This window comes from Podarcis filfolensis, assembly GCF_964270895.1.
Source record: "Podarcis filfolensis genome assembly, chromosome: 16".
NCBI lineage: Eukaryota > Metazoa > Chordata > Lepidosauria > Squamata > Lacertidae > Podarcis > Podarcis filfolensis.
In genome coordinates this window covers 11,447,193-11,469,897 of record NC_139620.1, presented here as the reverse complement: position 1 = coordinate 11,469,897, position 22,705 = coordinate 11,447,193, and the positions used below count along the sequence as shown (strand labels likewise).

Below are 22,705 nucleotides of genomic sequence, written 5' to 3'. Positions count from 1 at the left end.
CTAAAAACTACGTGCGTGTTATGGTCGGGTGCGTGTTATAGAGCGAAAAATACGGTAATTGTTTATCTCTTTGACATCTGATGGGAGGGCGTTCCACAGGGCGGAAAGCCATGAATCAGGAGGAGGGCATAATATTTTGAAGGTGGGGGGCCAGGGGATTGTTTTCAGGTTGGACCCTGGGAATTAATTAACCTTTTTGCCTCCCTCTTCCCTTCTAGACTACGTGAGCGGTGGGGAGCTGTTCACCCACTTGTACCAACGGGACCACTTCTCCGAAGACGAGGTGCGGTTTTACAGTGGGGAGATCATTTTGGCGCTTGAACACTTGCATAAGGTGAGAAGTGGGAAGGGAGGGAGGTGTGACCAAACCAGGCAGGGTTGTGCTGTTAGTATAAATGCATGGATGCTCTTCAAAAAGTAAATAACACATCTGGATTGGGGATGAAGGGCTTTGCCCCACTGCCATCCTCATCCAGATTCCCTCCATTTCAGGAGGGATACTCCTAGTGGCAACAGCTGTGCCTCATGCAAACTGCAGTCACAGAAGGGCCCCAAGGACTCCACCAGGCTGGAAGCAGTAATCTTATGCAGACAAAAAAGCCATTGTGATTGGTGCTCAGTTATCAGAGGCAGTGTGCATTTGTATACCTGCCACAAATAGGGAGTGTGCTGTTGCCTGCAGTTTCTGTCTGTGACTTTCCCACTGAGGCATCTGGTTGGCCAGTGTGAGATGGGCTGGGACAGGGCTGTGCACCAGATACTGCAGGATGGGTGGGCTCTGATCACAGAACCGGATCCATCCCACAGATTGTGGGTTATTGGCAAAGGATCACCTGCCACAGGGCAAGAGCAGCCTAGCCACCTTAAGCTCCCAGCAGAAAACCTGCTAGGCAAATGTCTTTTGACAAAATGATAAGTTCACCAACAAGAAAGCAAGGAAGAAGTTGTTCAAGAAGGCTAGCAGTTTAACGATTATATGGTTCATTAGTTATTGAATACTACAGCACAGTTTGATTATTTGTACTCTTAATTGTAGGTTTTTTTTGCAAATAATGCTTATAAGATGCTGTGATGATTCATAACTTCCTGAGATCTGTAAGATATTCCGGTAAAGTAAGTTTGATAAAGTAGATGCTTTAATAAACACGAATGTCGATTCAAAAGATAGGCAAATGGTTTACAGCTATTTGTGAGTATATCTTAGCTGAGTACTAAATTATATAATTATATATAGAACACCCGATCACAGTGATCACAGGTAGGTAGGTAGGTAGGTAGGAGGAGTTACGCTAGGACCAGACCATGTCATTACCGAGGAGTAAGGTTTAGTCATTGTTTGGAGACATAGGCTCCCAGTACGTTTCCAAGCACAATTCAAAGTGTTGGTGCCAACCTTTAAAGCCCTAAACGGCCTCGGCCCAGTATACCTGAAGGAGCATCTCCACCCATATCATTCAGCCCGGACACTGAGGTCCAGCTCTGAGGGCCTTCTGGCGGTTCCCTCACTGCAATAAGTGATGTTACAAGGAACCAGGTAGAGGGCCTTCTCGGCTGTGGCACCTGCCCTGTGGAACGCCCTCTCATCAGATGTCAAGGAAATAAACAACTACAAGAAACATCTGAAGGCAGCCCTGTATCGGGAAATCTTTAATGTCTAACGTTTTACAATTTTTTATTCGCTGTAAGCTGCCCAGAGTGGCTGGGGAAACTCAGCCAGATGGGTGGGGTACAAAAATAATGATGATGATGATGATGATGATGATGATGATGATGATAATAATAATAATAATAATAATGTCTAGTGTGGATATGAAAGCGACAAAGGCTGGTCCATCAAGGCAGTGGAGCCACCAACCTCACTCTGCCCCTCAGCCAGTCCTCATCTGCCTGCTTTCTTACTTATATCCAGCCCCGTGGGTAGCATTGCCTGTCAGCTTCCTTCCTCCTCCTCCTGTTGCCCCTAGTAGAACTCAGCAAGGAGGAGGAGGAGAGGCAAAAAACTGGAATGAGTTGGCTCTGCCTGCCATTGGCTCTGGTTCCTCCTCCTTCTGGGCTCCTTCCCAATGGGCAGCAGCCACCAGGGTCTTAAAGGCTTCCCACCTGAGACCCTGAAGATCTGTTACCAGTCAGAGTAAATCACAGTGAACTGAATGGACAAATAACCTGACCATATAAGGCAGTTTTTCATTTCAGAGAGCATCTTCACTTCTTACTCTTCTCCCCCAGCTGAAACTCAAGGCCACAGCTATTCCTCCGCCCCACTTCTTTCCTTTTCTCTCTTAGATCAATAGCTTTGCCTCTCTCCACCTACCTACTAATCATAACTACAGATTGGACAGGGGAATTTGCAGCCCTGGGCCTAACTTAATTTGGCCCTCAAGAGTTTGGATGGCCACCTGCCATGTATGTTCTAGTTGAGAGTCCTGCATTGCAGAGGGTTGGACTAGATGACCCTCAGGGGTCCCTTCCAACTCTACAGTTCTATGATTCTATGAAATGAAGGAAAGGAGTTGACATAAAGGTAAAAGTAAAGGGACCCCTGACCATTAGGTCCAGTTGTGGCCAACTCTGGGGTTGCGGTGCTCATCTCGCTTTATTGGCCAAGGGAGCCGGTGTACAGCTTCCGGGTCATGTGGCCAGCATGACTAAGCCGCTTCTGGCAAACCAGAGCAGTGCACAGAAACGCTGTTTACCTTCCCGCCAGAGTGGTACCTATTTATCTACTTGCACTTTGATGTGCTTTCGAACTGCTAGGTTGGCAGGAGCAGGGACCGAGCAACAGGAGCTCACCCCGTCACGGGGATTCGAACCGCCAACCTTCTGATCGGCAAGCCCAAGAGGCTGAGTGGTTTAACCCACAGCGCCACCCAGGAGTTGACATAGAGAGAAAGAAAAAGGTGCGGCAGGAAGGAGAGAGAGAAAAGGAGCATTGCCCACCCTCTTTTCACTCTGGCCCCGCCCATTAGCTGTATGTGGGCCCCTGACAAATTATGTCCCAAGGGCATGCAACTCTTAACAAAGAGGCTCCTCACCTTAGATTGTAAATTACTTGGGACAGCGATTTGCATTTATTTTGTTTGTATTACTCTGCAAAGATCCGTCAAACATTCTGTACAGTGGACCTGACACTGCACTCAAAGGCTTGATCTCATGAAACTTGAGATTATTTGGCCTGTAAACTGTTGCAACAAGAAGTTTCACTGGATCAAATGGGTTGTCGCCAGTACCATTTCTCCTCAGAGTAGACCCACTGAAAATAATGGCCATGACTAACTGAGTTGGCTACAACCCAATACATTAGTAAATGCATATGAGGCTGTTAGAAATACTAATATTTCAGCAATATATTTCAACTGTTCGTAGTCTATTCTTTTTTAAAAATTTGATTGAATAGGCTTTATTATATGTTTGAGGATGTGTTGTATTAAAGTGAGTGGATTAGAGTAGATCTGCGTGCATCGTAAGGTCAGCTCTGCATGAGCTATTCTGCAGAGAGCTATGTACTTTGATGATGTTCTTTAAAATAATGATGTGATACAGTACAGTATAACAACAATGATAATACCATTATTATTGTCATGTGTGTGGGAGGCCTCAACTCAGGTAGCGTCAATGCTGTGTAAATGGAACAGAACTTGGGGCCTTTCTAATTCAAAGACCTTGAACTTATTATTTAAATATATTCCGAGGCAAACTCATGGAGGAGTGTGGGCATGTCTGTCTTGAGAGACAATGGAGTGCACCTCCGGGGGTGAAGTCTAACTGCTGCGTTTGCAGCACAGAACTAACCTGTCCAGGGTGCAAACCTCTACAGTGTGTACTGAGGTGCTGGGCAGCCGGGACGACAAGACCCTCCTCTTGGACTCACTGATGTGGTCCGAAGGAGAGCAGAAAAATATATTTGGCACCAGCTTGGCTACAGGAGTTGCTGGAAGGCACCATCCAATTGTCTTAGGGACTCCAGATTCCTGTAGGGTTTACTCCTTAGCCTTTTCTTCTCCCAAAGATATCTGCAAGGCAGCGGAGGTTTAGAATCAGAGTTTTCCTTCTCCTAGATGGGCTACCTTCCCAGATTGATGAACCTCATCTGCCCCTCACTTCCCTCTACAGCATGTGCAAAAACCGCCTTCTTTTTTTTTTTTATAAATATTTATTAGATTTTCCAATTTTATATAAACACAAAAAGAAAAAGAAAAAGAAAAATATTAAAAACAAATCAATTTCAATAACAATTTTTCAATAACATGTTTCTTTGACTTCCTCATACCTCCCCTTCTTGTTTTCTAATTCAATTTGTTAATCCAGCAAATCCTAATCTCTTAACATTCCTTTTAAAATAACACCTTATTTTCCACTCAACTTTTTTAAATTTAGTGACTTAAACAATTTTAATCCCTATTATCTTTATCATAACAGCTAGAGACCACAAAAGTTCAATCCAACATCTTTTCAAAGTTCATTAATTTTGTAGTGTTTCTGTAAATAGTCCTTAAATTTCTTCCAATCTTCTTCTGCTGACTCTTCTCCCTGGTCGCGGATTCTGCCGGTCATTTCTGCCAGTCCCATACAGTCAATCAACTTCATCTGCCATTCTTCCAGAGTGGGTAGATCTTGAGTCTTCCAGTGCTTTGCTATAAGTATTCTTGCTGCCGTTGTAGCATACATAAAAAAAGTTCTGTCCTTAACTGTTAGACCCAACTACAGTCATACCTCGTGTTGCATTAGGTTCATGTTGCATCTTTTCGGCTTGCGAATGTGGCAAACCTGGGTTTCGCCGCGTGCACAGAAGCGTTCTGCGTGCTCCGCACATGTGCAGAAGCGCTCTACAGTGGTACCTCAGGTTAAGAACTTAATTCGTTCTGGAGGTCCGTTCTTAACCTGAAACTGTTCTTAACCTGAAGCACCACTTTAGCTAATGGGGCCTCCCGCTGCTGCTGCTGCGCTGCCACCACGCAATTTCTGTTCTCATCCTGAAGCAAAGTTCTTAACCCGAGGTACTATTTCTTGGTTAGCGGAGTCTGTAACCTAAAGCATTTGTAACCCAAGGTACCACTGTATTGCTCTCCGTGCTTGCGCAGAAGCACCGCTCTAGTTGCGGACTTTTTGAGGTGTAAACAGCACCCCGGAACGGAACATGTCTGCAACTAGAGGTACCACTGTACTGCTTTCATTTGCTCAATCCTCCAGAGCCTGTCTTCACATGCAAGGGAAGTCCCTAACTCACTCAGGGTTTAAGACCCATTGGCTACCCTCACCTGGTTTAGCCGGCCAGTCGAAGCTGTTCCAGGGTGTGGCCGCTGTTGCATGCTGGCAGCTTCTAGGAGCTACAGGTGAGAGCTGAGTGCAGGGTGGGGACCAAAGGTGGACAAACTGCCCCAGAAAGAGCATGATGTGTCCCCCCCACCAGAGGCATCACCCCTCCCCTAACATCCCTTCCACCCCTCATGGAGGGTGGCATTTCCATCAAGAGCTAAGAAGCAGATCATGCCAAACCTTTGCAACAAATATTGTGTATGTAAGGAGCTTCATCACTGCTGCTCAGTGAAACACTTCTGAGTTCAGTTTTGCTATGTTGCACTTCCACAGTTGGAGGCAGTGTGCATCTGAATATTAGTTGCTGGGAATCAATCACAAGTGGGGAAAGAGTGCTGTTGCACTCAGATCCTGCTTGCATGCTTCTGCGTTAGGGCTGAGCAATTTCTGGTGTTCAACATTGTGATATATCTAGCAATGATCATTGAGATGGAAAGTTGTAAAGCAGGAGGCAGCCTAGTCCGGATCTCTGAATTTGCACAATAAGCTTTTCAACACTGACCCTTTCTTGTCCATAGCTCGGCATCATCTACCGCGATGTGAAGCTGGAGAACATCTTACTGGACAGCGAAGGACATGTGGTGCTTACGGACTTCGGGCTGAGCAAGGAATTTGTGACTGAGGATGTGAGTCTTGTTCCCCCTGGCTATGCATCCTCCTTTCCTCATCCCAAGAGATTTATCAGTGTTAAGGCCTATGAGATACGTCAAGATCTAGGGAGCCACGGAATTGTGGGCTGACGGTTAAGAGCAGCCTTCGCTAACCAGATATTTTGGGCTGCAACTCAGCCCAGCTAGCACAGCCATGATGCTTTAGAGCAGGCATGGCCAAACTTGGCCCTCCAGATGTTTTGGGACTACAACTCCCATCATCCCTAGCTAACAGGACCAGTGGTCAGGGATTATGGGAATTGTAGTCCCAAAACATCTGGAGGGCCAAGTTTGGCCATGCCTGGTTTAGAGGGTTAAAGCCAGCTGTCATTGGAGAACAAGCTGCAATCAACACATGTCATCCTGAAGCTGGAATTATTTTTTTGCATTGATGTAGTAGGAAGCTTAGGAATATATTGGGGGGAAGGTTCCCAAGTCAAGGCAAAAGGTGGGGACTAAACAAAAACATTTTAATAAAAAGTAAATTTACATAGCAGAATATGCTCAAATTATTTAACCTGCGTGAGCATCCACTCATACCCAAACACACACACACATACACTCACATTTCTCTGAACCTACAGTGTGAGGTTAGAACCATACAGCTGCATATTCACCATACATTTAAAGCACATTGGAGGTTTTCTTGCAATCAAAGCAGTAGATACGGTCTATTTATTAAAGAAAGAAAGCAAGAAAGCATGGCTTTCCCCAAAGACTCATGGGAACTGTAGTTTACCCACACAGAGAGCTGCAATTCCTAGCACTTTATGAAACTACAGTTCCCAGAATTCAGGGGGGTGGGGATCATGTGTTTTCAGTGTATGGTGTGTACACCTCCTGGACTTACTGCGGACAGCCTTGCTTTCTTGCCCCTATTCCTGGTGTGTTGTTAGAATTGTGTGAGCAATGATCTGCTCATGTTGTCATTCCTCAGCGTCCAGCTCCCTCCCCAGCATCTCAGAAATCAAACCTCTGAGTGTGTGTTTTGTGTGTGTGTGTGTGTGTGTGTGTGTGTGTGCAGAGGGTGGGTTGATGGGAAAGGAGATGGATTCCTTTTGTCTCTGGCTCACATGTAGGTCGGCACACGTGCATGGAGCCTAAGGCACCATGGTGTGCACAGCCTGCCCATTTCACACACTGCAGCTGCCAAGCTATATTTGGAACTGTTGATACCATTGCAGAGGACAGTTGTGTTTTTGAATCTTTATCGGAAAAAAAGAAGCATCTGCCTCTTGGCTTTTGGGTCAGTGCTATTGCAGAGTAAATGAAGGCTGCGTACAAACCATACGTTTAAAGCACCTGCCTTTCCCCCAAATAATCCTGGGGACTGTAATTTGTCCTGCACAGAACTACAATCTCCCTTGAAAACTACAGTTCCCATGATTCTTTGGAGGAAGCCATGTGCTTTAAATATCCTTTAAATGTATGGTGTGTGCACAGCTAAAGACAGCATACAGCCTAGGAATGAAGAGCCTTCAACAGTGTATTTTGGGGGGTGTATGTAGGTGAAAAGATGGGCTCATAAAGTGATCCTTGAGAGTTGATGCAAGCGCATCCCTATTTTCTTTGGTGCCGCATAATCTCATGTTCATATAAACTCAGTCCTCTGAGATGGATCACATTGCCAACTGACCAGGAAATCAGAAAACAGCCCTACTCTTACGGCTTTAACAGCTGCGTGCTATTTCCAACATTGGCAGGTGAAGCTTTCACGGTGGAGAGATCAGCCTTGTCACCAGCTCATAAAAGTGCTAAAAGCACAGCAGCAGCACCTAGCTTTAAAAATTGGGAGACTCAAGAAGGGTAGGCCCCCATTCTGATTTGGAGTTGGATATGCTCAGTGTTCCCCTTCCCTCTGACTCTCTGTACCTTTCTCTCTCTCTCTCTCTTGTCGTTCACTCACCACCACTACAGAAAGAACGGACCTTCTCCTTTTGTGGCACCATTGAATACATGGCCCCAGAGATTGTCCGAAGCAAAAGTGGACACGGCAAGGTGAGTTGTGTGGCGTAGATGGGGGAGGGGGTTGGAAACTGGGGCAATCATTCTGACAGTGCAAATCCGGCAGGCAAAGAAAAGGAAAGCGGCTAATTTCATATCTAAAAAAATACGGTTACACCCACCTCACTAATCCACAGGCTGATTAGGAACAGAGATAGGGTGGAATCCAAGAGGTCAAGGGCAGAGCCAGTGTGGAACCCACTGAATTATGGATTGGGCAAGGCAAATCTGATAGGTTAGGATGGAGCCAGGATAGAACCTAGTTGGGTTCTGGGCAAGGAAATCCGGAAATGAATACAAAAGACTTTGCATGAAAATATGTGTGGGCAACCTCTGGTACATAGAACCAACTGACCAGAGCTTCATTTGTAAACAGGATGTCAGACAGAAATTGCTGTGGAAGTTGTACCATATAGTAATTAAGCAGTATATGCACACAAGCAATAAAGAAGGAAGGGAAGGAAGGAAGGAACCAGGGTTCTGGTAATGACGGGGCTTCATGGCAGAAATTTTAATTATTTGTATGCTGTTTGCAGTTTGGAAATTGGAGAGTCTCAACCTAAACAAAAAACAAGATAGCCATATTGGTCTGTAAGGAGGGGAAACCCAAACACCACCAAAGTGTACAGTTTGGTCATGCCTTTATGGAATTAGCTTTAACCCGTTCCTTCCTCCCACCCACCCCAGCTCCCAATTTAGCAATCCTAGTAGTCCCTAGGATTAATAATAATAGTAGTCCTTAATAATAATAATAATAATAATAATTTTTTAAAATTTATATCCCGCCCTCCCCAGCCAAAGCCGGGCTCAGGGCGGCTAACAACAATAAAATAATATAACATTCTAAAATCATTTCATTAAAATTAATTCAACTCAGATTGATGGCAACCATTAGGCTAAAGTTCTGTGAAGATTGCCAAAGGGGGGGAGTCAGGCTGTGCCCTGACCAAAGGCCTGGTGGAACAGCTCTGCCTTGCAGGCCCTGCGGAAAGATGTCAAGCCCCGCAGGCCCCTAGTCTCTTGTGACAGAGCGTTCCACCAGATCGGAGCCACAGCCGAAAAAGCCCTGGCTCTAGTTGAGGCCAGCCTAACCTCTCTGTGGCCTGGGACCTTCAGGATGTTTTTGTTTGAAGACCGTAAGTTCCTCTATGGGACATACCAGGAGAGGCGGTCCCATAGGTACGAGTTGTGAGTTCAAATCCTCCTTGTTCTTCATTTCGTTCAGTCTTTTGTACTGCTGAGGCCACATAGAATTGGAACACCTACAATGAGCCTTCTTGATAGAAATTGTAGTTCAGGGGCTAGGTCCCTAGGCCCCCCCCCCCCGTGAGTTTGAATCCCTATTTAATGTTTCTTTCTGGTCAAGGAAGCCGCTGAACACCCTTCTAAGCAAAGCCTTCAGCCAGTTCCCAAGAGTGGCTTACCCCAAAAGTAAGAACAGGAAGTTCTGTTTGTGTTTGGCTGCATTTTCGTTTTTGTTTGGAAACTGCAGACTCTAGATTCTCAAATGGTATTCTAGGGAGACACTCGTATCCCTTTAAAAGTTGGCTCTGAGGCTTCTTGGCAAAGTAAGCTGACTGTAGAACCAAACAGTTACACGTCCAAATCCCCTCTTTGTTGACTTCATCTCTTAACTTGGAAAATCTTATTTTTCCTGGAGCCCCTGAATTGGGGGGAGGGGGGCTGATGGGAACTGAAGACCCACAACATTGTGGGGGGGGAAGGTTCCCCACCTCTGCCCTAGACCATGCAAGACCTACTGTTCAGCAGCTGCTTTAGGCCATTTCTGAAAAGGTCAAGTCCCAACAGGTGACTTTCATTTCTGTTTTTCTTTTTTTGCACCCGAGGCCACCCAGAATGGAAACTTTAAGAATGACTTTCTGATGCACATTTCCCAACAGTTGTTGTCTTCAAGAGCCAGCTGTTGAGAGTTCAGATCCCCTGGACAGCTTAAACTCACTCTCTCTTCTTTCTGTTGAAGCAGGAGTGGGAAGCTGTTCTGACCTAGCAGGCCAGATATCTACCCCTGTGGGCCAACTTCAGCAGGTGAACAGAGCCACCCACCTGCCACACATCTGGCGCTAGGTGACTGGTGGTCTCACCCACCTGTCAAATTTGACCCATGTGGGGGGAGGGGTCTGCTTTGCCATCACGTTCCCCACAGGAAACAAACTGACGAAGCAGCTCCAGTTTAATCCTATTCTCTGCAGGGATCTGCTTTGCCAATGCACTCGCCGTGGGAATACACTCATGAAGCAGCGACCAGCAGGATGAACCCCACCCATCAGTTGACACCAACCGTGGGTGTCAGCTGATTGAGAGGGGGTCATGGTTTCGAGAAAGTGGCCTTGCAACCCAAACTGAATCTCCTAGCAGGCCAAGATTCACCCCCAGGCTGGAGAATTCCCACCCCTGATGTGGAGCCAGCTTGGGGTTGTAGCTTCTAGGACACGAGTGTCAAACACAAGGCCCGCGGGCCGGATCCGGCCCGCCAACCTCGTCATGTGGCCCGTGTAGCCGCCGCCAGCCTTCACCTTTTATTCTCGCTTTTTTTTTTTTTTTGACACAAGAAAGCCGCCTCTTCAGCGCATGCGCGGCAGCCTACAAGCCAGAGAACGTCTGCCCTCTAGCGGCGCTGGCCGTTCTACACAGGAAACCTCCACTTTACATGTCCTTTACATAGTCCTACAAATACAACCGGCCCTTTGAAGGTGACCAAACTGCTGATGCGGCCCCCGATGAATTTGAGTTTGACACCCCTGTTCTAGGACCTTTGTTCGGGATGCAGTTTGTAAGTGCCCTTAGTCCCGCAGGCAAAGCCATTGCCCTATAGAGTCCCTTATTATGGGTCTACTTGTAAGCTTGGGTGCATCTGTCTTTTTGTTCAAAAAGGCTCCTTGAAACTTGAGCCTCAAGAATGACTTCTGCAGGTCTTTGCTAATCCGCTGGAATAGCCCCGTGAGGAAGAGTGGTGGGCTGGGGAGCCAACAGGTGGGAGTTCAAGGCCCAAAAGGTTGTCTTAATTTTAATTTTAATCTAATTTCTTTTTTAACTGCTTGGGATTTGGAGCATCTGCAGATCTGTACACGCACACAGACACACACACACACATTTGTTTGTGTTTATTTGAATGTGGGAAAAAATTGTTAGCCATTAAAGATTTGATAAAATAACAGTTGACAAATAAGCAGGTCATGTAAGTGATTTATATGCTTTGTCCATATTTAACTATTTTATTTATTTTTATTTATTGTGCTGATTTTATATTGTAAGTTTAAAAAACAACAACGCACTAGGGGTGTGGGTAGGGGAAGATAGAGGCTTGTTGGACAGCATTTGATTCCTATGCCTGAGGACTGGACTCCAGCAGGTTTACAGAGCAAAAGTACCATGCAAGGGATTTTAAAACTTGCAGCTGCTGGCTTTGCAGCTGAAGTCCTTATCCAGCATAGGCGCTCTCAGCTGCTGGAAACGCCTCCTCCATTCCAGAGGCCCCAATTCGAGACAAGCATGCCTTGATAAAAGGCAGTACAGAAATAAAGTCAAGAATGGGGGTTAAGAATCCTACCAATGGACAGCCACTCATCTCTCCCAAGCTGCTGTGCCCACCTTACTCAAGCGCCCTGGGCAAACTGTTCAGAAAGATCATTTTAGAGGCAAGAAGGAATTAAACAAAGAATTAAAGGGCATAAAGTATTTGAACTTGTTAGCTGTGGGCAGTGCAATCAGCTGCTGTAATCCGCTAGGGTATCCACCTCATAGGAAAAGCCAAAAATCACCTGTATGGACAGTAGTGCCCTCTCCAAATGCCCATTTATCTCTATGGATTTACAATGCAAACTTATATTGTACTTATGCCACTTTAATGCAGAGCACGGATGGAGAACCTGCGGCCTAGCAGATGTCATTGGACTACAACTCCCATCAGTCTTCACTGTGCTGACAGGGGTTGATGGGAGGAGGGGTCCAACACCTCCAACAGATTTCCCCCATTCCTGATATAGAGCATTGTTTTACCGGCTTGACCCATGTGGCTTAATTGACAAATCTAGGGGCTGGGTATTGGGATTGTTTCTTAGGGTACATCCCCCCGTACCTTTGAAGCAAACTTGTACCGCTTTCACAGTCATGTCTTCCTCCAAAGAATCCTGGGAACTGTATCTTGTCACAGAGCTACAACTCCCAGCACTGTTCACGATACAGTTTCCAGGGATAGCACAGGGGAATCCACACAGATGCATGGTGTAGACGTGACCTTAGAGGTAAAAGGACAATGAAACCTTGACGTGTTCAATAGGAAGGGAAGGGGGGAGAGGATATGTGGTGTTGCTGCTGCTGCTGCCACCCCCTGTTGTTACCCCAAATGCTTTTTGCTCCTTTCTTGTAGTCGGTGGACTGGTGGAGTTTGGGCATCCTGATGTTTGAGCTGCTAACAGGTGCCTCACCCTTCACGCTGGAGGGGGAAAAGAACTCACAGGCCGAGGTGTCCAGGTGAGGCGGGCGTGGGATTTGGGACTGGTTAAGGAAAACAGGGTCTTGGTGGGCAGGATGGACTAACTATACTGAAGAAACAAGGGCTGCTGGGTAACATGCAAATGATTGGTGTGAGCTGCCAGGGCTGCTGGGTAACAGAGGGGAGTTTGCTTGGGCTGATGGGTAATGGATTAGCGTCAGAAGTGTGAGTTGGTGGATATTGTGAGAAAGCAGACACAGGCAGAAGCTGATGGGTAGCAGAAAAAGATTTAGTGGGAGACGCCAAAGTTGATAGGGCAAAAGGAGGGGGTTGACATGAGTAGCAGGGCCTGGACTGTGATAGGATGGGGCTTACCAAGAGTGGCAGGAGCTGATTGGTGGGTCAGGGGCTAGAACAGAGGTCACCAATATGGCACCCTCCATCAACTACAACTCACATCATCCCTGACCAATGGCTACGTTAGCTGGGGTTGATGGGAGTTGGAGTTCAGTAGCATCTGGGCGGCACCTCATTGGCTATCCCTAGCTAAAGAGAACAAGACATAAAAAACTTAATAACAGTCCTGCTGGATCGTGTTGTGGGGACGACTCTTTCTGAGTGTTACTATAGCATGTAGTGCGTTTTTATATTGTGAACTGCCCTGTGATCCTCAGACAAAGGACGGTATAGAAATTTAACTGATGATGGTGATATTCTGATCAAAATTCCATCTAGCCCAGCCTCCTGCTTCCCCAGTGGCCAGCCAAATGTGGCTGGGAAGCCCACAAGCGGGACAGGAAGGCAGTTGCCCGATCTCATTGTCCTGTGATTACCTCTCGCTTTCACTGTCATCCCGGCTCTGAACCTGAAGGGAGCCTATGGCCATCATGGCTGATAGGCATGGGTAGCCTTATCCTCCATAAATTTATTTGTAAGAGAAAGGTGGAGTAAGACAAAGTGTGTGTGTGTGTGTGTGTGTGTGTGTGTGGCTTGATGGATTTAGGGCAAGACTTTTCCCGATGACGAGTTTGTGCTTGGTTTCCAGGCGGATCCTGAAATGCAACCCTCCGTTCCCGTCGCTCATTGGCCCCGTGGCTCGCGACCTGCTCCAAAAGCTGTTGTGCAAGGAGCCCAAGAAGCGCCTGGGCTCAGGGCCCACTGGAGCGCAGGAGATCAAAGAGCACCCCTTTTTCAAGGTGAGGTCCTGCACCCGAGCTGCAAAGTGCACCATCTGAGCCAGCCATATCACCATTCCCCAGCTCCTTCTGTCCCCCACATCCGAGTCACTTACAATATTTGGAGGAGCATAAGCATTGCTTAAATATATAACATATAAAGGTAAAGGGACCCCTGACCATTAGGTCCAGTCATGGCCGACTCTGGGGTTGCGGCGCTCATCTCGCTTTACTGGCTTCCGGGTCATGTGGCCAGCATGACTAAGCCACTTCTGGCGAACCAGAGCAGTGCACGGAAGCGCCGTTTACCTTCCCGCCGGAGCGGTACCTATTTATCTACTTGCACTTTGACGTGCTTTCGAACTGCTAGGTGGGCAGGAGCAGAGACCAAGCAACGGGAGCTCACCCTGTCGCGGGGATTCGAACCACCGACCTTCTGATCGGCAAGCCCTAGGCTCTGTGGTTTAACCCACAGCGCCACCCGCGTCCCACAAGAGCCCAGAGCCCTGCTTAAAAAAAAAACAAAAGAACTGAAACTCCCAGGATTCCATGGGGGAAATTCATGGCAGCCTGTGTCCACAATGTTTGCCATCTCCTTCACCTGGCATCCTCTTCCCCCAGGGTCTGGACTGGACAGAGCTAGCAGCCCGCACAGTGAAGCCTCCCTTCAAACCCCTCATCCGCAGTGAGCTAGACGTGCGAAACTTTGCCGAAGAATTCACCAGCTTGGAGCCCATCTACTCCCCCGCTGGGACTCCTCCCAGCCTCGAACGTTTCTTCCAGGTGAGTGCCAAAGGGGGGGGAATCTTAACCTGTAGCATGGCTTGCAGTTGTTGCCATGCTGGATATAAATTCCTGGTACCTGTTTCCAAAAGACTGTTGAAAAGGTGCAAAATGTGCAGGTGAGAGAAGATGACAGAATTGCAGACTGGGGGGGGTTACCTGTGAGGGAAATCGTAGAGCATTTAACATGCTTTTGGGAGGAGTGGGAGGGGAGAAGAGGACTGAGGGGAGATATACTCTGGAGAGAGTGATCAGAGAGAAGTCCCTGAAAAGTGAAGATAGGAATGTGTCAGATTATATGCACTAATACAGTGGTACCTCGGGTTAAGTACTTAATTTGTTCTGGAGGTCCGTTCTTAACCTGAAACTGTTCTTAACCTGAAGCACCACTTTAGCTAATGGGGCCTCCCACTGCCGCTGTGCCGCCGGAGCATGATTTCTGTTCTCATCCTGAAGCAAAGTCCTTAACCCTAGATAATTTTTCTGGGTTAGCGGAGTCTGTAACCTGAAGCGTATGTAACCCGAGATACCACTGTATATTGGATTCTTTCTGCCTGACCTCCCTGACTTTAAAGCAGGGCAGGGGAACCCATGGCCCCTCCAGATGTTAGATTACAGCTCAGATCATCCCTTACATTGGCTGGAGTATCTACTTCATAAGGTGATGGCAACCTGTCCTCCCCCATCTCCTCTCTCCCTCAGGGTAGACATGAAGCTGGTGCAGCCCTAGGATGGCTACAAGCGTCAGATGATTGCTATAGCTCAGCATCACTGGCCATTCAGGTGCTGTTCAGGATAGCAACTCCGTTCCAGGCCAGGACAAACTTTTTACTAGGAACATAGGAGACCATTGGTCCATCTAGCTCAGTACTGTCTACTCTGGCTGGCAGCAGCTCTCTGGGATTTCAGATGGGGGCATTCTCAGCCCTACTTGGAAATGCTGAGGATTGAACCTGCGACCTACTGATTGCAAAAGCAGCTCTGGCCATTCTCTCAGGAAGAGACAAGACATTGTATTTTTGAATTAAAGGATTATATTAAGTAGGAACCTTTCTGGGGTTTCAGACAGGCCTTCCAGGCTTGTGGTTCCTGCCCCCGCCACTTTACAAAGACAAATAAATTAGAAACCTTTAAAAAAAAAGGTTTTTTGATGGCAAAAGCGTCATTTCTTCCTGTGTGAGAAAGGGGGGTGTCTGTTCTAAGGCAAGGCCTGCAGTGATATAGGCATGCAAAATCTGGCAACGAAAGCATGCTCATTTGCTTGTAGAATTCCTCCCCCCTCACCCAAATATATGCAGGTATAATTGATTAATTGCCCAGCTAACAACTGATTACAGTGTTACCAGAGCCCTACATTGAAATCATGTTTTAAAATGTTTATGTCGTTTGAGGCCTGCCGCAGATGAGACTCGTTCCCCAGCTCAAATGCAGCTCTTTTTCCTAATCTGATAATTTTCAGGAAGTATCTTGCACACACTTCCTCATTATGTGGAGCACATCGTTAGAATGAAAGTGCTTTTCTGTTTTTTCCCCCTTTGTTGGTTTTTTTTTTTTAAACAACCCTCCAGGTTTCTCCCGGCTGCTCGTTTTTTCAGCTGCAGTCTTGAGCTTCCTCATTTTCCTTCTCTAATTTGCAGTCGCCTAGAACCAAATGTGCAAATATTCTGCGGGAACATAGGAAGCTGCCATCTGCTGAGTCAAACCATTGGTCTATGTAGCTCATAGCTAACTATAAATCTGCTGCATACACATGTCACGTTAAGCCAAACCGTGGTTTAGCACGAACCCAAGGAGGAGATGGCAGCTGTTTTACTCCTCTATCAGCCTTTTAGGTCAGTGCTAAGCCAAATATTACTGTATTTTTCCGTGTATAATACTAGGTTTCCCCCCTAAAAAATAGTGTGAAAAATTAGGGGGGGGCGTCTTATACACAGATATATCTCCCCCATTTTCTTAAATCTGAGTCCCCACAAGTAGGAGGCGTCTTATACATGGGGGCATCTTATAGCATGTCCTCTGAACGCAGGATCGTGGTTATCTTCTCCTTAACCACAGTCTGTAGCCATGGCATGTCCTATGGCTGGTCACGGTTTAAGAGAGACCTTAACCTTAGTCCTGGGATCAGACGAGATGTTGTGCTGTACTCTGACTTACAATGACATACAAAGAGACTTGAACTTTGGACCTCCTGCATGCAGAGCAGGTGGCCTGACACGGAACCGCAGGCTGAAAGCCCTTCCAGACTAGGGACTGGGGAGATACGCGATGCAGTTTGCATCAAAAGGCGAAGTAATCAAATGTGCTCTTTTCCAAAACAGTACGTGAACGGTAACACGGCCACCCTTTAACGTTTGCACATCTCTGAATTCCGTAGTGCAGTTCCCCAGCCCAAGGAATGTGCATAAAGATGCATGTACTAGGTAGGGTAAAGCACTCCGGAGGACCCTGCTGACTCCCAACCTCTGCACGGATTTGTTTTTAAAGGGATACTCCTTCATTGCTCCTTCCATCCTCTTCAACCGCAACGCTGTGACAGCTGACGTGCTCGGGGCGGCACTGGACGGGGAACGCCCAGGAAGTGCTGCTGTGGCCCGCAGTGCAATGATGAAGGTGACGTCCGCCCTTGGGAGGGAGAAGCAGGGAGCCACAGAAGGTTGTGGGGAACTGCTGAGGCTGTGGTGGTGAAAGCATTCGAGCTTAGGGCAAGGCCGAAGAAGCTTTTTTGGCCTAGCAAGCCAGATCTTTATCTTCCCTCCCACCCTGCAGCCCAGCTTTGACAGGTGGGGGAACCACCACCAGGTGATTGGCAGGTGGGTGGAGTCAGATGCAGGTCAGCAAGAAGGGAAGCAACTTTCTAATGCCTGTGACATTAACACTTTATTCAAAGAAATGAAATACAACTCAGCCTTGTGGTCTCAGCAGCCCTTCCCAGTAGGTCTTGCCCCTATGTAGCAGTTGCCAGGACTGAAGGTCCACGCCTCCTACTACCCTTAAGGCTGTTTCTCTCCTGAATGTTCCCCAAGCAGTCTCAAACTTCCTCTGCACACTTGCTCTTTTCGTTACTCTGGGTGTTCTTGGAGTCTGGGGGGAGGGGAGCTTCTTGCAGCAGGAGGGGGAGACTTCCAGGATTCTTCTGCAGTCTCTTGAGCCCCCTCCTCTGCTTCTGCCTTGGAGTCTGAACTGCTCCCTGTCACAGGTTCTTCCTGCTCACTAACCCCTGTTGCCCCTCCAGCTTCCTCCTCTCACCAGTCTTCTCCCTCTGACCGCTCCTCTGTGTCCCTCCACCAATCCCCTGGCTCTGAGCCTTCCTCCTCCGGGTTTTCCTTTGAGAGTTCCCCAGCTGGTACCTCCCACCACGCCTCTTCGTCCTGCCAGTCCCTGACATCCGGTTCTGCCCATCGGTCAAAGTTGGCACACAGGGATAGAATAATGACCAAGCAGGATTGAACTCCCCACTCATCAGCTGATATGTAGGGAGTTCAGTTCTGTTGTTGTCATTTCATTTCTATACCATTTTATATTTTAAAGTAAAAATCTCAAAGAAAACAATCCAGAATAAAGCTAATTCAAGCTTCAAGGAAAATATTTCAGATCAGTGTCATTTTGCTTTCCCCATATTTATTTACCTACTTCATCCATACCGCTGCCCCATAGCAGAAGTACTCTAGGAAGCCAGTGTGGCGTAATGGTTAGAGTCTTGGACTAGGACCTGGGAGATCAGGGTTCAAATCCCCACTCGGTCATGAAGCTCACTGAGTGACCTTGGAGTCAGTCACAGCCTCTGAACCTACCTCACAGGGTCATTGCAGGGATTAACATGTTTCCCAGCCGTTTCTCTACCTGCCCCACCTCATGCACAGGTGAATGTAGTTTGGAGGAAATGGCCTCACAGGCCACATGAGCAGGCCTGGTGGGCCAAATTTGGCCCACGAGCTAGTGCCTTAGGGAGAACCGGGCAGTTGCCGAGGGAAGCATTCTCTGATCCTTCTCACAATATGCCCTCATTCACAGAAAACAACAGTACCAAAGTCGCTTGAGTTTGGTCCACCCAGGGCTTCTCCAGACAACCACTTCAAAGCATGCCCTCACAACATTTTCACATTTGGGGGTGGATAGTTCCTGTCAGTCCCAAATCTAGGGCAAAAGCTCCCTAGGAGGAGAAGCCAGGTGTGCAGGAGTGGCTTACCTGCAGCAATAAGTTTTGGTGGGCTCCTGGGCAAAAGACCTTCATTGCCTGCTCCAGAGGCTACCACTGCAGCTATATAATGATCTGTTTTCAGCCGGGAGGCCCATGGTGAAGCAGGAAGGGCACTGGGCTGTGTCAGCAGAGGGCTGACCCAAGAGAAACACACTTCTTCCCCCCACCCCTCTGGCTGAGCTGCCCCATGGACTCGGTGCCAAGGCCTGATTGTCCCACATTCTGGAACCAGCCATCCGTAGGCCTGGGCATTCATCCTGCAGCTGTATCCCCAGGAAGGCAGTGCTGGAAGGCTTCCATCCACTTTCAGAGATGCTTTAAAAAATAAAAATAAAAATGGTGGGCTAAAAGGCTTCACTGTTTATTATCCAGGCTTTGTCAAAGCTACCTGGCTGCTACTTAGCATCACCAATATCATCGTATCATTATTATTTTGCATTTAAAAGTCCAAACAGTCTTTCATTTTCAGGTTTATTGTGTATTCATAACAGATTATTATTATTGTTCTTGCTATTTAATCTCAAGCATGTAGGCAGATTAAATTTATGAAATTCACACTCAGTTGATTGACATGAGTAATTTTGGTTCATTAATTTCAGTGGGTCAGCTCTGGGTAGAACTTAGCGGGATGGAAACAATCCTATTTCTCCCCCATTGCCTTGGGTGAACTTGTGACAGTGGGGTGAGACCACCCGCCTGTCAGTCACCTGATAGTGTTATGGTGTCGGATGATTGACAAGTGGATAGTCCTGCCCATCTGCCAGTGTTGGCCAATGGGGATGTAGGGAGGTAATGCTCCACCCCACTGGGCCAAAAATCTTCCTCACCCCAGAGTGTGTGTGTGATTGGGAGAAGTTATTTCTTTGTGGGTTCTGCTCTAAAGCTCCTCCTCTGTGCAGGATTCTTCGTTCTTCCAAAAGTATGAGATGGACTTGAAAGAGACGCCGCTGGGTGAGGGCAGCTTCTCCTTGTGCCGCCGCTGCCGGCAGCGCCAGAACGGGGCAGAATTCGCCGTCAAGATAATCAGCAAAAGGTACTTGGTCCTCTTCACTGCCATGCACACTCCTTCCCCCTCCCGAAGGAATTCTTCCACCCAGAAACTCGCAGGACATTTTGACATTGAACAATGTCAAAATGGACATTTTCTTTTTCAATAAGAACATCAGAATGGCGCTGCTGCAACACCAGGAGGGCCAGAGGTTCCTCCACACCTGCTTTACGCCATACATAATCAGTTCAAGGGAATTCACTGCCACAAGTTTTGGGGCTGTGACTCTGAGAACTTAAGGTGGCTTTAAAAGTGTGTTGGTCACATCCATGGCAGAGGAGGAAGAAGAGAGTTCCATCACTGACTAGGGCTGAATAGAACCCCCAGATTCAGAAGCAGTCTACCTCTGAATCTCACTTGCCAGGAGCAGGAGAAGGGTGCTCTCATGCTCATGTCCTGCTTGTTAGGCTTTCAAGAAGGAAGCATGATGCCAGACTCCATGGGCCTTTTGTTCTGATCCAGCAGAGCCTTAATTACTTTCTGAATGTTAGTGGCTTCTAGCCCTGATGGCTTGTGTTTCACACCCACTGTCAGAGGCAGTAATGCTTCTGAATGCCAGTTAGTATTCTTTTTCTCTCTTTTCTTTTTCTCCTTCCTTCCTTCCTTCCTTCCTTCCTTCCTTCCTTCCTTCCTTCCTTCCTTCCTTCTTTCTTTCTTTCTTTCTTTCTTTCTTTCTTTCTTTCTTTCTTTCTCTTTCCTCTTCCTTTGTTTTTGTTTGGGTTAGTTTTTTAAAATCCTTTTGTATTATAAAAAGTTACTTTGTAGCTGATCTTAATTTGTGTATATCTTTTTTAAAGCTTTAACAAAATCTATTTTTTAAAAAGTACCAGTAGCTGGAAACTACAGGAGGGTAGAGTTTCTGTAGTGCTCACGTCCAGCTTGCAGGCTTCCCGCAGGCATCTGGTTGGCCAATGTGAGATCAGGATGTTGGACTAGATAGGCCCTCGACCTGGTCCAGCAGACAGGCGCTTCTTATGTTCCTAATGGATTGGAGGTTTGATTTATAGGTCCTGGCCATTGGCTCCTTCTTCACCTCTCTCTGCCAGACAGTAAAGATGAAGTAGCAGTGTATTTCCATGTGTCTGATAGCTGCTTTGTATGATGTTGAAATAAAACAGCAATCCCATTTCGTACCCCACCCCAACCCCTAATCCAGGATGGAAGTGAACACACAGCGCGAAGTGGCTGCCTTGCAGATCTGCGAAGCCCACCCAAACATCGTCAAGTTGCATGACGTCCATACTGACCAGGTAATGGTCCTGTGAATTTTCTATGCCAGGCTCTCTCTGCCCTCCCTGTAGAGAGGGCTAAAGAGGCTGCTCTACTGGCTGGGCAAGGAAGAGAAAGAAGGCCAGACTCCTAGAACTTCAACCCATGCTGGCCAATCCAGACACTGCAAGCTGCCTGCCAATCACAGAGCTAGATGCGACACACACCCCTATTCCCAGGTAGTTCTCTGGGCTTAAGTACTGGCCCCGTGTCCTGGAACTTCCTGGATTGAGCTGCTCTCTTCTCTTCTTGGCACATTCCTTCCCTACAGTACCACACGTACCTGGTGATGGAATTGCTGCGGGGCGGGGAGCTCCTTGACCGCATCAAGAAGAAGCAGCACTTTAGCGAGTCGGAAGCCAGCCAGATCATGCGCAGCCTGGTCTCCGCCATCAGCTTCATGCACGACGCCGGGGTAGTGCACCGCGACCTCAAGCCTGAGGTAATGGGGGAGAGCAGGGTGGGGCGCTGGTGCGGAGGGAGGGAGGGAGGGGTGACAGGAGGCCCACAGCCTCCACGATAGAGAACAGGCAACAAGAGGTTGCCAATGCCTCCTAGAAAATGACAGCGCAACGGCAAAGCAAACTCTCTCTTACACAAACACACACAACCACACTTTCCCCCTAAGTTCTCTGGGACTCAGCGGCAAGCAAGGCTTGGTGAAGACCACAAGAAGTTTTTATTGATTTAGCAACATTTATAGACCAAATAAATACATAAATCTCTCAGCGGTTTACATAAAATAGTATAAGATATTTACACTGACTTTAAAAACAACTGGATATACAATAATAGCATTATCAAAATATAAATAAAGGCTTGGATCCACCTGACTCCTACTCAGAACAGACTCCTTGCCATCAGCAGGTCTACTCGTGAGAGGAGTTAGCTGGATACAACTCCTAATTCGTAGCGTTTAAGCAGTGTACATTATAAAATTGCATGTCTGGATTGGGCCACCCAAACAAAAGCATTTTCATCAGGTGTTGAAAACAGTACAAATAGGCAGAGCATTCTAGAACATAGCTGCAGCTCTGTTAAAAGCTGGATTTCTTGCTAGCGCACAGTAAACATGAAGGTGTCATTTTTTCCCTGGGGGTGGGGAAGGGATGTCCACACCATTTTGTGGTGCTGGCTCTTTTCCTGCTCTTTTAGACATGATATCCATTTTTGTGTCGTTCTGTGCCCCCACTGCAGCCATTTTGTGACTGGTGCCCACGGAACTCCCTTAATATTCCAGCTGTGGCCACTGGCCCTATAGGGCTCTGGGTACAGCTGGCACATGCCTGGCCGCTGGCTGGTCACAAATGAGAGCTCAGAGGCTATCAGAGAACTCACAAGAGCCTGGCGCATGGGACCTACGGTTTGCTGCAGGGATGGGGAGGGTGCTCTTCTGAGAAGATCTCTGTCTAGGCACGGCTGTTGATTGCTACCCTTAAAAAAAAGAGAGATGACTCAGGCTGACTGTTATTTTTGGTGCGACCCCTCTTAGAATATCCTGTACGCGGACGAGTCAGAAGGAGCTCCCGTGAAGGTGATTGACTTCGGCTTTGCCCGCCTGCGCCCCCAGAACTCGCAACCCATGCAGACGCCCTGCTTCACCCTGCAGTATGCCGCACCTGAACTCTTGCAGGACGGGGGCTATGATGAGTCCTGCGACCTCTGGAGCTTGGGGGTTATCTTGGTAGGTGGAGACGCGGTGCAAATGAAGAGAGGTCAGTGGGACTGGCCTGAGGGCTGTGGTTACCCGGGGGGTGGGGCGCCATCCAGGCCACAGCACAAGCTCCTCCATTCCTTTCTCTTCTTCTGGTT

General features: G+C 47.5%; 1 protein-coding gene across 2 annotated transcripts in view; it reads left to right on the top strand.

The window, feature by feature from the left end:
• The window catches only part of RPS6KA4 (ribosomal protein S6 kinase A4), a 38,717-nt gene that overhangs the window by 9,049 nt on the left and 6,963 nt on the right, over nt 1-22,705 (top strand). For both annotated transcript variants that reach the window (XM_083591102.1, XM_083591103.1), the window contains exons 4-14: nt 219-334; nt 5,832-5,939; nt 7,881-7,961; nt 12,355-12,458; nt 13,466-13,616; nt 14,217-14,378; nt 16,863-16,988; nt 19,476-19,609; nt 20,781-20,874; nt 21,165-21,335; nt 22,386-22,577. In XM_083591102.1, the coding sequence (XP_083447228.1) occupies nt 219-334; nt 5,832-5,939; nt 7,881-7,961; nt 12,355-12,458; nt 13,466-13,616; nt 14,217-14,378; nt 16,863-16,988; nt 19,476-19,609; nt 20,781-20,874; nt 21,165-21,335; nt 22,386-22,577 (1,439 nt within the window). The remainder of the gene's footprint in view (nt 1-218; nt 335-5,831; nt 5,940-7,880; nt 7,962-12,354; nt 12,459-13,465; nt 13,617-14,216; nt 14,379-16,862; nt 16,989-19,475; nt 19,610-20,780; nt 20,875-21,164; nt 21,336-22,385; nt 22,578-22,705) is intronic.